The sequence below is a fragment of the Limanda limanda genome, chromosome 6 (genome assembly GCF_963576545.1).
Source record: "Limanda limanda chromosome 6, fLimLim1.1, whole genome shotgun sequence".
In the NCBI taxonomy this organism is placed as follows: Eukaryota; Metazoa; Chordata; class Actinopteri; order Pleuronectiformes; family Pleuronectidae; genus Limanda; species Limanda limanda.
The window spans coordinates 1138936-1152338 of record NC_083641.1 but is presented as its reverse complement, the minus strand read 5'-3'; the positions used below and the strand labels follow the sequence as shown (position 1 = coordinate 1152338).

The following is a 13403-nucleotide window of genomic DNA, read 5'->3' as shown; positions in this document are numbered from 1 at the left end:
CCCTCCATGCAGCGAATTCCCATTAAGCACAAAAGGTTCTTTCAGGGACACCTCACATGCAGCAAACATACAGGAGCATGCTCTGGCCCCGGGCAGCTGATACCATTGCATTTGTGCAGAGGAGACATTTTTCAAGGATGTTGTTTTCCCCGCAAACACAACATTCACAGTGTCTTCTGCACAGTTTCCTTCACCTCCATCTGATCGGCGTTGTTTCATATAGGTTTGAATGTGGAGAAGGCCATGCTGCTACAGACGGAAACTGTTTTTGTTACAGACACAGCACCTGTTGTTTTGGATATTATCAAATGCAATGGTTTGCCTCCTCGAAGATTATTCCAGCTCTATAAATAATAAAGAGAAACATAAAGAACTGACACTACATATTATTGATATTTATTCATTCATTCAGTCCATTCTGACTCTGCTTGCTCACTTTTCTCTGGGCGTATATATCGTCAATCAATGGTGGTTGGACAGTAAGCAAATTAGAAAATATAATTTCCCAACCCTACCTATATGTTACATTTATTTGATGGACTTGTATCTGAAGTGGACGTGTTGTTCGTAGAAAATTGGTTGTCTTTCCATTTAAACGTAGAAAATGAATGAACTGTTTACCCTGTTAATGTCGTTGCTCCTGAAATATAGTTATGTCTTTTATTTCCAGCAAAAGGGACAGTGCTCATCTTTCAAACGTCTTATCATTGTTGGCAAAGACTGCAGCCAATGCTACGAGATACTTATTGTTTCTCTTTAATTTCTTAATGCTGTGTGACTTCCTTCTATTGGCCCGAGGGTTCAAACTATCCAAAAAGTGATTCCACACTGCAAACAAACCTGTTTATCTATCAATTGAGACAGGATTGATCAATAGAGAGGTCATGTTTATAAGAGCTTTTTCCACACAGCCACAGAGCCATGCTGAGAGCCACTGGGGTCAGAGGTCGGGATCAGTCACGATGCAGGATGACACTCGTGGTTTCTGTACAACAGAGCAGCTTTGGATGAGCTGTTGTTTACTTCTGTGATGTGTTCCCTGGTTTGTGTAAACTGTAGGAAGTACCTGTCACATGCAGGTCATCATCGAAACCAGGTGATTGTTGCTGTGTCCTCTTTTACCACAGCTCCCTGCAACATCCAATACTGATCAACTGAGCCAAAATACTGTTTATCTGCAAAATCATCATGTTGACATTGACAATGGGCAGTTGCACTAAATATCTTAACAGTAATAACCTACCAGGAAAAGAAACAATAAAAAAATAAAAGAATGAGAAGTTTAGGGATGGATCTTGATAAAAAAGAATAAAAAGGAAAAGCAGAGCGAGAGAGAGAAAAATGGGTTGGAAATGCAACATGGCCCATAGCCAGACCGAGCCAGACTCAGCTGCTTGGGTTCATGTGTAATGAATAATAACCACCTCCCCACAGTTCACCCCAAACAGTAATTTATATTTCAATCATTCCTAAAATTGCATCCAATTTTTATTTTTGTTTTCTCTGAGGAAATAGGCTTTCAAAGAACAACTCTCCTGGCAGACACACACACACACACACACACACACACACACACACACACACACACACACACACACACACACACACACACACAGTAGCTCAGCAGCCTACATACTGTAGAGAGAGTGAAAGGTCTATTCACTGCTGTGTGACTCAAGCTAAGCAGGGTGGCTTGTGAATCTATACTTACACCAGCTCAAAGCTTTGCTGCTTTGTCACTGCAGCTGATGTGTTTCGCTCTCTGTCTTCTCTGGTATTCTCTCTCTGCAGCTCCGTTTGTTTCACCTCTTCATTCTTTTCATTTCCTACCTCCCCTTATCTGCAGCTGTGAATTGTGATCCATGCATCCCTCCATCTGTCAATGTTTCCACCCTTTTCCATTTGTATGCCTCTGCGCCATGCAGCGACTGCCAGTGGCTGGAGGCATTTTGTTTTAGGGTTGTCGTTGTAGGGTTGTCCGTCCGTCCCATTCTCAAGAATGGGATAAGGGAATTTCCTTAAATTTGTTACAAAAATTTCCTTGGACTCAAGGATGATCTGATTCGATTTTGGTGGTCAAAGGTCAAGGTCACTATGACCACAAGCTCTGGGTAGTATCTGAAAGAATGAGATTGAGAAAACCTGCCACAGAAATAAGTTTTCAGAGGAATTGAGAGGAGTTCGGCCATCCGAAGGGAGCTCGCAGTAGAACCGCTGTTTCTTCACATTGTAGGGGCAAGATCATCAGAAGATCCTGACCTTTGGCTTAGAAACAACCTCAACATGAGGGGGAGGAACAAGCCAAATGTATAAAGAAAAAGAACAGCTTCCCATCTGGGTGCAGATTACAAACCAACCTCTGTCTTGTGCACTATGCTCTGAGCATTAAAGTGTGACAATTCCCTAAGAGATTTGTGTCTCGTTCCTCGTTGTCAGAGGATGCAGAATTGCCACGCAACTTCCACACATGACCAGAGATAGTCAGTAAAACACAATATTACTTAGTGGAGATGGTTTTGGTGAGGGGCAGTAAGGGAGAACATGCAGGAGACCAGAGCCGGACAAAGGCCCAGCAGCAGAGAGGACGGAAACGTCAATAATCTGCTCTTTTCACACATCTGCTCAATTTACATTTCAAGGCAAGTTAAAGTCTGTTTGGTTGAACTGACTCTGACATTTCCTTAAACCAATGTCCAGCTGCTCGGGGTGATGTTAAGAAAAGTTCAGGGTGGCTGTGCATGTCAAACGTGTGTGTGTATGTTTGATGTGTGCTGATAAGACCATTCATTAAATGTTAGATAAAAATCAGTCACTACCGTCCAACACTAAATACACAGGTAACCGTCCAATTGCAATTATAACCTGCATTTTTTATCATCACTATATCTTACGTTTTTAGTTTGGGTCATAAAGTCGTATTTAAAGTCATAAATATCAGATACAGCCAACAACATGTAAAAAAAATACATGGGTGTTTAGTTTGTAGTCTGGTTATGAAGAGGAACATTCAGAGATTTAATTTTAAAGTACATTTACTTTATTACTTATATCGTTCGTCAGTGAATGTCATGCAGAAAGTAAGGATGTGTATGTTGGGGTATTAGATGGACGTGCAAGGTGTCGGACGACGGTTTCATTCCAACATAAGCAAAAGAACATATTATCTATCATCATCCAAGGGTTTGTAGAATCACCCAATTTGAACTAGTCTGGTGATAGAGGTCATATGGTTACAAATAAGAAATTGAAATATGTGGGAATTACATCTTAAGGAATTTAAGTCTGATGAACTCTGAAGATTTTTTTATTAAACTTAAAGAAAAAATGACACAGTTGTCCAGACATGCTCCACTTGACATTTTCATTGGTTTGAAGACTATGATGGATTTATGTGGCATCAAATAAAAAACATCATTAGGATCAAACACGGCGAGTTATAAAACATCTCTGTGTAACACTGTCAAGCAACAGGTGCCACATATATCTTCTCATTTGTGTTCAGGTACTCCATGAAGGGATGTGGAGCGTCTCACAGGACAAGTGGTCGAGGTTTAAGACTTGATAAGCACTAGGCTATTAAGATTAAGTGAATAAAACTAGACTGTGACTCAGTATAGTCTATCCCTCCAGCAACAGTCTCCTTATGAAATCATATTTAATTTTCATTTGGATTTGCACTAAATTGCTCACCCTCATAAATATCAGTCACCTAAACATGTCTTCTGATCAAGAGTCATGAATTATTTCTTGGAAAATGTATTGTAAATGCCAAAAAATTGCTCTTGCAGTGTTAAAGGATGTTATAAATAACTCCTGGATCTGCCTCTGTGTCTAGATCTGTGCCAAATTGTAATAGCTTCTTTCTTGGCCCATGTCCCATCCTTCCACCAAGTTTCATGGAAATCTATCAACAAGTTTCTGCATAATCCTGATGAAAAACAATCTTTTTGACGAGTAATAAATCTGAACATAGCCACATCAGAAAGTAAAGGGAAAACATTATTTAAGAGATTATTATTATCAATGTGAAATTCAATATATTTGTGATGTAGGAATAAGGTTGCATGTGAGTTGTGCTATCTGACAAAGACAGAATGACTCATAACACAACGTGATATGCAACATTTTGACAGTAGCTAATTACAGTTAATGAAAAATAAGCAAGCAAGTCTATAACCTTTTATTCAGTGTCTTTTATTAACCAGGCATATAATGTCTAGCAGTATGTCAGTGGATGATGAACTACACACAACTTTCATAATGTCACATATTTACAATCACAATTCTGTTTGTCGCAGTCTACAATTACATTTATAAAATCTGAGACAGATTTGGTCGTAACCTGGAATAATGTCAAAGTGTGGTTGGTTTTTAGCCTTATCTGTGTTTCTCTCTGTCTTTATAGTTAGTCTCAGAACTAATATTGACATTTCACCTGAATGGTTGAGTTGGACCCGATGAGGTTTCTTTACCTAAAGAGACAGATCTCATTTACTGGAGCAGATGAGAAGATTTTTGATGAAAGAAATAACAAAATGCAGTTTAAATTTAACTGGATCTCCACCACAGGCCACAGTGAGAGACATCTACCAAAAGAAGACGCTGTGTTTGTGTGTGTGTTGCCCTGTTTAGGTGTTTGGCACCAAAGCACAAGTGACTTATGACTAATCGATAGTTGCCAGTATTGCTCATTAAACAAACACACACACACACACACAAAGACAAACAGCTTCTCCCCTCTTTGCTGTCTGTGTCTCTGATCCATGTCAAAGTGCTAAATGATGTGAGGATGGTCTGAGGATAACAAATGGAGAGGAACATGGAAGGAGACAGACAAACAGTGGACAAATGTGCTCCTGTCTCTCGTTCACCCAAAGCTATAATTAAGCCTCGACGTTTTAACGCATTCATGCCCAAAATCTTTTTTTGTTTTCTGAAAATTGTTCTTACATATTTGACTGTTTTGAAGGAACTGTAGACTGACACAACACCAATAACAAAGCTCTTCAGTAAAACTCTGCATATTTTACTGATTGAACCATCAGGAGGAGGAGAACCAAAATGAAACATGTTAAAGGTGCTTCACACCAACAGAACTAGAATTAGTCTGACCAAAAGAGGTCATCTGGGTCCTTGTTTGCAGTGTGAAAAAAAATAATGTTTGAACAACAAGGACGTAATACGCCTGATGCTGGTAGTAAAACCATATTGATATTATATTGGCAACACAAATTAATGAAATGAACCAGATCATTCATTTCTCAGTTCAAAAGTTTTGATACCTGAATTACTATGTGAAATCAAAGCTTAATGAATCAAATATAAAAACTTGTAAAAGGCATGAAGCTTGAAACGGTTATTATTTGTAACTCTCAGGTGAGGAGAAGAAGATTGCTAAGAACAAAAGGTACTTTTAGGAATAAAGGATTTTGTTAAAATCAAGGTTATTTTACTTCTGATGTAATTTCAACAGTAGTCTTGATGATACGCATGTTCTCTGAACATTAAAGAATAAATTGTATATTTTTTAATGTTCAAATTGTTGAGTTGTACATGTGTGAAAGGCAAACTACAGAGAATATCCCGACCCAATTTTCTGGACATCCTCTGGAGTTCATGTCTGAATACAGCTAAATTGTTCCCTTACTGAATTTAGACATAACTCTCAGTCAGCTGTCTGCCAGGTCTGCCCCTGGACCTCCTGACTGATGAGACGAGAGCAATATAATCGAATTGTCCAAACAATTCATCTCCACAAGAGAGGAACAGTTTACTAATAATTTACCCGAGCATGTAGTCTCACGTAATGGTGCCATTTGTTGTGGGCAAACAAACCTTATCAGCAGCCTGTAGCCTGAGGGGAAGGAGCAGACAGATAAATAAGAGAGAGGAGAGGGAGATGGACGAAGAGGATGAGAGGAGAACAAGGTTATCAGTTCTCCAGAGACTGTAAAGATTCAGAGATGCGTTCTGTGTCAATAATGTAATGAGAGAGACAGAGAGAGAAAGAGAGCGAGAGAATCAGAAGAACAGGAAAAGATGAGAAGAAGACAAAAAGCCATGCTAGGGGGAAATGGAGAGAGTGAAAGAGAGAGCAGAAAAAGGAATGGGAAGAGAGATAGCTGGATGCAGTGAAATGGAGAAAATGCCATAATGAAGCCACAAGGCTCAGGCCATATGCTGCTGCTGCTGTTGTCATCGACCCAACGCACACACTCATTCATTTCAGCACAGTTCAATTCTTTCAGCCTTATTGACATGATAAGACCACTCCTACTGTACATTACCAAGAGTGTCGGTAAACAGCCCAACATCAATACGTCTCAACTCAGACCACACAGATAAACAAGAGCCACAGCGGTTTATAGATAACTGTTTTTGTCTAAAAGAATAAAATAATTTAAAAACATCAGACATTGATTAGGTATTGACCCTTAAAATATGACCGGTGCAAACTAGAAATCAAAATGTATCATCGTACATGTAGAGTTACAAAATACCTCTGTGTAATGAAAACCTCGCAACTACAACATGTCAATGCTTTTAAAAGTAGGCCACCGTATTTATAGCTTTTAGCTTCGGCGTGCATTTTTGAGTTGATCCAATGTCCTCTAAAATGTTTTCATCAGACCAGAAGTCACAGGACTGACTCAACCTGTAAAAGACAACTGGAACTGTCAAACAGCAGAAAGATTCCGGGTATATGTACATATGGCAGGAATTTGTGTAAGTGCAGGTGTCAGGATTATTTTTTTTAAGGAATAGATAAATTACTAAAAGGATGACAATGTGGAATACAGAGGTGAATATGTGTGGTCGTCCTATGACAGTGTTTCCATTTTGTTAGTTCTGCAGCTGCTGCTTCACGATCAGGGCAGACACACATTATGAATCTGGAATCTTTTTAGTGTGTCGTATTCCCCTGCCGCATGTCCTCCCTCCTTGCTCCCCCGCTGACCTGCGCTCATTTTACACTTTAGCAATGAACACGAATCAGAAGTCTTTAGGACCGGAACAGTACTGTACTTTGTGTTTGTTTGAGTCGCTCGATAGTTTTAGAGACACGTATTTAAACACATTGGAAAAAAAAATCTATTTTGCGCCTACTCAGTTGAAATAACCCGAAATGTGACGTGCACAGTCAGGACATCAGGGTTAGATAAAATGGATACAGTGTACATAATGTGCAAAGTATAGAGAATGGAGATGTGTTTTGAAAAATCAGTGTTATGAACATTACATTAGTTATGTTTATTAGTTCTGTGGAAAAACAAAAATAAAATACAAATGAATGTGTGTTTCCATCCAGTACCATTATGCAAATCCTGGAGTTGGTATTTCAAAATAAACCACTGCTGACAGTAATTTTCAGGTCAGGATCCATTGGCTTTAAACGATTAGAGAAGAAGTTCCATTTGGTTGTCAGAGCAACAGAATATTTCAGTGTTGGGCACAACATGTGAAAGTCAGTCAGAACAGTGAAGTTGAAGCCTGTAAAACCAAAACATTCAGCTGAGCGATGCTAAAAGTCAGATAAGTGATCTTTTCATGGGTTTGTATCTGTGAGTGATTATTGCCCCTTTAATTATTGATAAATATGCTTTATATTAGTTCAAATGAAGATGTTACAGCAGTGGAGCAGAGGATTTAGATAAGGAAAGAGAAAATATGAAAATGAGGTCTTTCACTCTGAATCTACAAAATGTGAATTTACACCACAAACAGTATCTGTCCTCTGAAACATCTAAGCACACAGATAAATTTACAAAAACAAGTACAAGAACATCTTCAATGTCTCTCTACTGGAATCATTATCACTTCATATGATTTGAAAAATTAAAAAGATAATTTGGCCGCAAAGAGAGTCAAATAACTTTTCTTGGCATCCATCTGAGCATCAAATCACCGGCTTTCACAAACACTGTGTGCAAGAATATTTCTGCTACAGTATCCAGCTTCTGCTCTTCTTTATTAAAGAGTAAACACACACACACAAACACACACACACATGGTCTTAGACTGGATACAGGGGACCTGTATGGTTGGAAGCCTCTCTCTAACACACACACACACACACGAACACACACACACACACACACACACATATACACACACACGGCACACAGCACACATACATACATACATACACTTTATAACCTAGTAGCGGTTCCTGAAATGTGCTGTAGGGCACCTTTATTATACCTATAGATGTAGTTTCACATGTCAGTCATCTGAGGTGCTAATTTCATTTTGTGAAAGTCGTTTACATGCTTTTTATATAACATCCTTTATTGACCACGCTGATGCTATGTTTCAGTGCATTACATTGTGTGTCGATGTACAGTTCAGACACTCAAAGTGAAACCAATAAAGAACATTAGCTGGCAAATAGGGAGCAATTGTGGACATCGCTTATCAACACACCATGCGGTGCTGAGTCCCCCGGCCCCTCTGTCCTCTATGTATTTATGTCCTGTTGTTGTGACAGAAACCTGATGTTGACAGAAGGTGTGTTTGAAGTTCTTTGCTCCGTTGGTCCTCAAATCCTTTAATCACTGTATATCCCTGTGTCAGTCTCCTGTGGATTGGTGCTGCAACACTTCACTGACCAACATGACAGCCCCCCATCATCATGTACAGCTGTTTCTATTGGAAACCTTTTTACTGACAGTGTAAACATCATATAACTGTTACTAACAATGGAGTATTAGGGCTATATTGCAGAAAGTAATCTGAGATTTTGAGAATTTAGTTGTAATATTATGAGAACAGAGTGGTAATATGAGAATAAAGTTGTAATATTTTGAGAAGAAAGCTGTAAAATTATGACAAATAAAGTGGTAATATGAGAATAAAGTTGTAATATTTTGAGAATAAAGCTGTAATATTATCAGAATAAAGTGGTCATATGAGAATAAAGATGTAAAATTCTGAGAATAAAATCATAATTTTACAGGGAGAATATCAGAGGATCAGAAGAAAATTCGCCAACATGACCCTAATACTCCCCCTTAGATACACACACTTTGCTGTGTATGAAATACATACTTGCATGGTTGGATGTTCTGTTTCTATTAGCCTATGTGCTGCATGCCTGACAGATGACTGAGCACTGAACTCAGGTTATAGCAGACACCTTTGGTCCAAAGTGGAAAAAAGGTAAAGTGGACTAACAGTAGAACAATAGAGCTCATTTCCACAAGAGTCAAAGTTGATCATCTTCCCATAAAATATCAGAGTGAGAGATGAATTATCTATACTAGTTTATACTCAATTATTTCCACAGCTTATCATGTCAATTAATTATTGAGTTATTGTATAACATGCACTTCCCAAGAACACACAAGTATAGATGTTTAAAATCTGCAACACTGGTTTATTTCTCCTGAGAAACATAACTTGGAATATAACATAGACTCAGTGGCCGATTTGTACGGTGATAATTGGGGAAGGCAGCTATTCTTTTTTCACCAAAACTACCAAAAAATCATACCCCTTAAAGGTAGGGTTGGTAATCCTGGGTTGACAGAGACACACTAACAAGTAATATTCAAGTTTGGAGTAAATCTGCCCATATTTTGTTCAGTTGTTTTGCGAGTACATGCTGACATCTTACAATCAGGACCTTTCCCTCTGCTTAAAATGAACAGCTTACCTATTGAGTAGACTAAATACTTAGATTCTAATAATCTATAACATAATGTATGATAAAAGTTCATCATGGTCAATATTTTAGATGTTCAACTTGTTGCTCAGTGCCAACAAAAAACGAGGGCCTACATCAAATTTCAATCAGACAACAACATTGGATCAGTTTGAAACCTGAAAACTTGAGAAAGAAATTTCCTTGGGGAAGATGACGTGGTTTAGTCTATAAATGAATCAATTTATTATTGAATCCCTTGCTTTTTTCCTCATGAGCACACCAACATGATGATTATTCAGAGTGTACTATACTCAATCAGATTTAATTCATAGTGTGGAAACAGGACACTTCTGTGAACTTGTTACCACGTGTTAATCAGATGTGTTTATAAAAAGCTACTTTGGCTGCCGAGCTAACGAGCATAACGTGGCGCCCATCAAATGTAGACGAACGGCAGAAAATCACTTCCAAGGCCACCACAGGAATGAATCATTTCCCTGTTAGTTTTTCTCATCACTTCACAGTAATTGAGCTGATAGTTTGTCTTTCTGTCTGTGTGTATTTGTCCAATAGGAGGGCGACTCTCTTGGGGCGATGGAAAAGGTCTGTCGTCAGCTGACCTATCATCTCAGCCCCCACTCCCAGTGGAGGAGACAGGGCCTGCTCAAGAGGAAACCTCAGGCCTGGTGAGTGTGTGTGTGTGTGTGTGTGTGTGTGTGTGTGTGTGTGTGTGTGTGTGCCTGCCTAGGGTACAGTATGTGTCCTTTTTCTTTGGTTAACATCCCAGTGTGTCATCAGTATGTCATCATCTGCTGCCCCTTTGGATGCCATGGAAGAATCATCTGATGTCACGCTCTCTCATTTTCTCGCTCTCACCAATTGTTGGAGATGAAACCACTTCCGTCTGTGTCACCTTCACTGTCTCTCTGGAATTAATCATATCAATGAAGCCATGAAATAATCCCCATCTTTTATAATAATATTTTTTTTCACTTTTCAAAACACATGCATGCTTTACAATGGCACCAAGTTAAAACAGACAGGTCATAAAACATCAGGTTTAGAAGAAAGCAGGTCAAATAATTAGTGTATAAATACCAGTGCCGTGAAAAAGCTCAATAAAATAAATTAAAAGACAGTTATAAAGAACGTTAAGACTCAGGTAAAATCAGGAAACACTAAAAGGATAAAAGTATGATTCAAGAAGAGACTCAAAAGAGTTCCCTTTTATATGTAGTATTGATTTCAATGTGATTTTTTCAATCAAAATTTGAATTTGGCTTGATGAGTCTGCATTTGAAGTTTTGGCTGTGAGCTGTGTTCACTTTGCACTGAAGCACTTAGCTCTCTCGCCAGTCTTGTTCTTTGCACCTCCATTAAGTAGATTCTTGTTGAGTATCTGCAGCCAAATGTAAATGGAGATTAGGACAGATTTGATAAATACAGCAACGTTACACAATATGCAAATCATCCATCAAAAGCAACTACTGTATAAACAGCTAATCCACACGTGTCTCCAGTTTTCTAAAGTTCAGAAAGCTAAAAATTACCTTAGGATTTTTGAAAGCTATACTCAAAGTAAAGTATTTAACAAATGCAAAACATTACCTTTAACTTACAGTGATGATGAAACTGTATTATAAAATTAACTCCTTACTAATATTGCATCCACAGGTCACTTAAGACAATTCAAACACAACCAGCTTTTCTGTGAGAATTTTCAAAACCTAGATTTACTTTGGCCATTACACTGGAATGGAAATACGTTCAGTTAGCACATTTAAATTTAAAGGTATAGAAATTAAAGAGAGAGAATATCACATGTTAGCACTGTAAGTTTACTATCACGCCACTGTTGTTATATTCACTCCCTTATTAGACTGTTGAAGTGCTGTGTATCAAATATCAAAGATCGAGATGATGATATTTCTTACTCCATTTTTCAGAGATTGAACTCCGGAGGATGTCCGTACAATTGGGTTCAGACTTACTCTGCAGTCTGTCTTTCAAATATACAAGATAACAGGAGAACTCCTCTCAGACAGAAATCTCTAGGGTGTTAATGTAAGGGCGGGGGGGGTGCAGCAGACAGAGGCAGGATGCAACGTATTCATTCTGCTGCAGAGATCACATGGCTTTGTTTACATTAAAACAACCTGAGATTTTTATTTTATTTTATTTTTTTTGTTGTTTTTCATCTGTCACTCACAAGTTTATGTAATTGCTTTTAATTCTGTAAAATTGCAGCAAGATTTGACAAGCTATGTTTTTCTTTTACATCTAATCAGCATACTTCTAAGACTTATTAGAATAATACGTTTGATTTCTATAGCACTTCTTAAAAATGTCACAAAGTACTTTGCAAAAGGATAAGACATGAATAAAATCAAATTAGAATTAAAAATAAATGTAAAAAGATTAAAAATGATACATTAAAATTCACTAGAATAGAGTATAATTGACTGGGTGTTTTAATGAAAAGTAAAATAGGCTACGCACATAAAACAAACTTTATTAATAACAATATCCTCCAAGTAGTACAAAAGTTACTAAAAAATGTGTGTCAATAAGGGTTACATGGAATTTCATTCTAATAAAACTAAGGGTTTTTTTCTCGATACTCTAAGCGGTTTTCGCTGTAAACCTGATTCCTGTATGATGCTGCATTTTTTAGATCCAGATCAGAAACACCCAGACCTGCTATAAAATACATCCTGGTGGGAGCAGATGGTAGAAAAGCGACATTGAAGCAGGAGACATTTTGAGAGAGGATTTCCCACTGTGGTGTGAATGGAGGATCAGTTGTTATGAACACCAGGTGTCAACTTTCTGCAAAACAGTTTGCACACAAATACACAAGTGCAGAGAGGGAAAAATAACAATTCAATGTGGAGCATAAGATCGAACCCCTGCTGAGTGTGTATGTGTGTGTGTGTGTGTGTGTGTGTGTGTGTGTTCTTTCACAGTCAACAATGACTGGTAGCTTTTGTAATTTTATGGGGTTTAATTAACGCAGCGCTGCAGTCGGCACTTCAGGCTGTCATGAACTCCAGTAAGAGTGATTAACCAGAGGATGGACAGGCCCCATTTACTCTGAGTCTCAGATGCGATTGAATCATCTCTTTGCATAACACCACCTATTAACAGGCTACATACACACACGCAGATATATAAAGATTCACACCCTCCCAAATACACGTCTTCATGCTAACTACATCACCCCTCCTGACATCAACTGAAAGGAAAAATATTCCTACCTATCGTTGTCCAGGTCTGACCAACCTCCATGGCAATGTTTTAACACGATAACACTTTCTGTCATATCACTTTTCATTTTCTGTTGAGCAGCACTCAGATGATCTGTTGCTAGCTCACACCCAGAAATATCTCCTTTAACATCTTCAACATGCCACCAACAGAACAAGCAGACACTATTAGAGCGACTGAAGCTCAAGATAACCTGCAGATAACATGAGATGAAACTCCACCATTGCAAATTTCTAGAAGTTTGCATGTAACATTGATGTTTCGTGTCTGATACAATTTGCCCAAGTGCACACTTTGACTCAAAGTGGTATGCACTCAAAGGATCTACTTTAGTAAAGACAGAGTCTACTTAACAAGAGCCTCTTTCAGTGAGAGCAACACGTCCTCTCACTGGTTTTAAATGAGGCAGCTTCACAGCTTCACGGCTGAAAGTCTGGAGCAGCCAGCACACGCTTTCCAGCTGAGGTGTGGGACCCCTGCAGAGAAACCT

At 38.4% G+C, this 13403-nt stretch overlaps 1 protein-coding gene across 1 annotated transcript in view; it reads left to right on the top strand.

The window, feature by feature from the left end:
- The window catches only part of lrrc75a (leucine rich repeat containing 75A), a 50188-nt gene that overhangs the window by 19773 nt on the left and 17012 nt on the right, over window positions 1-13403 (top strand). The window contains exon 3 of the mRNA XM_061073674.1: window positions 10220-10332. Within this exon, the coding sequence (XP_060929657.1) occupies window positions 10220-10332 (113 nt within the window). The remainder of the gene's footprint in view (window positions 1-10219; window positions 10333-13403) is intronic.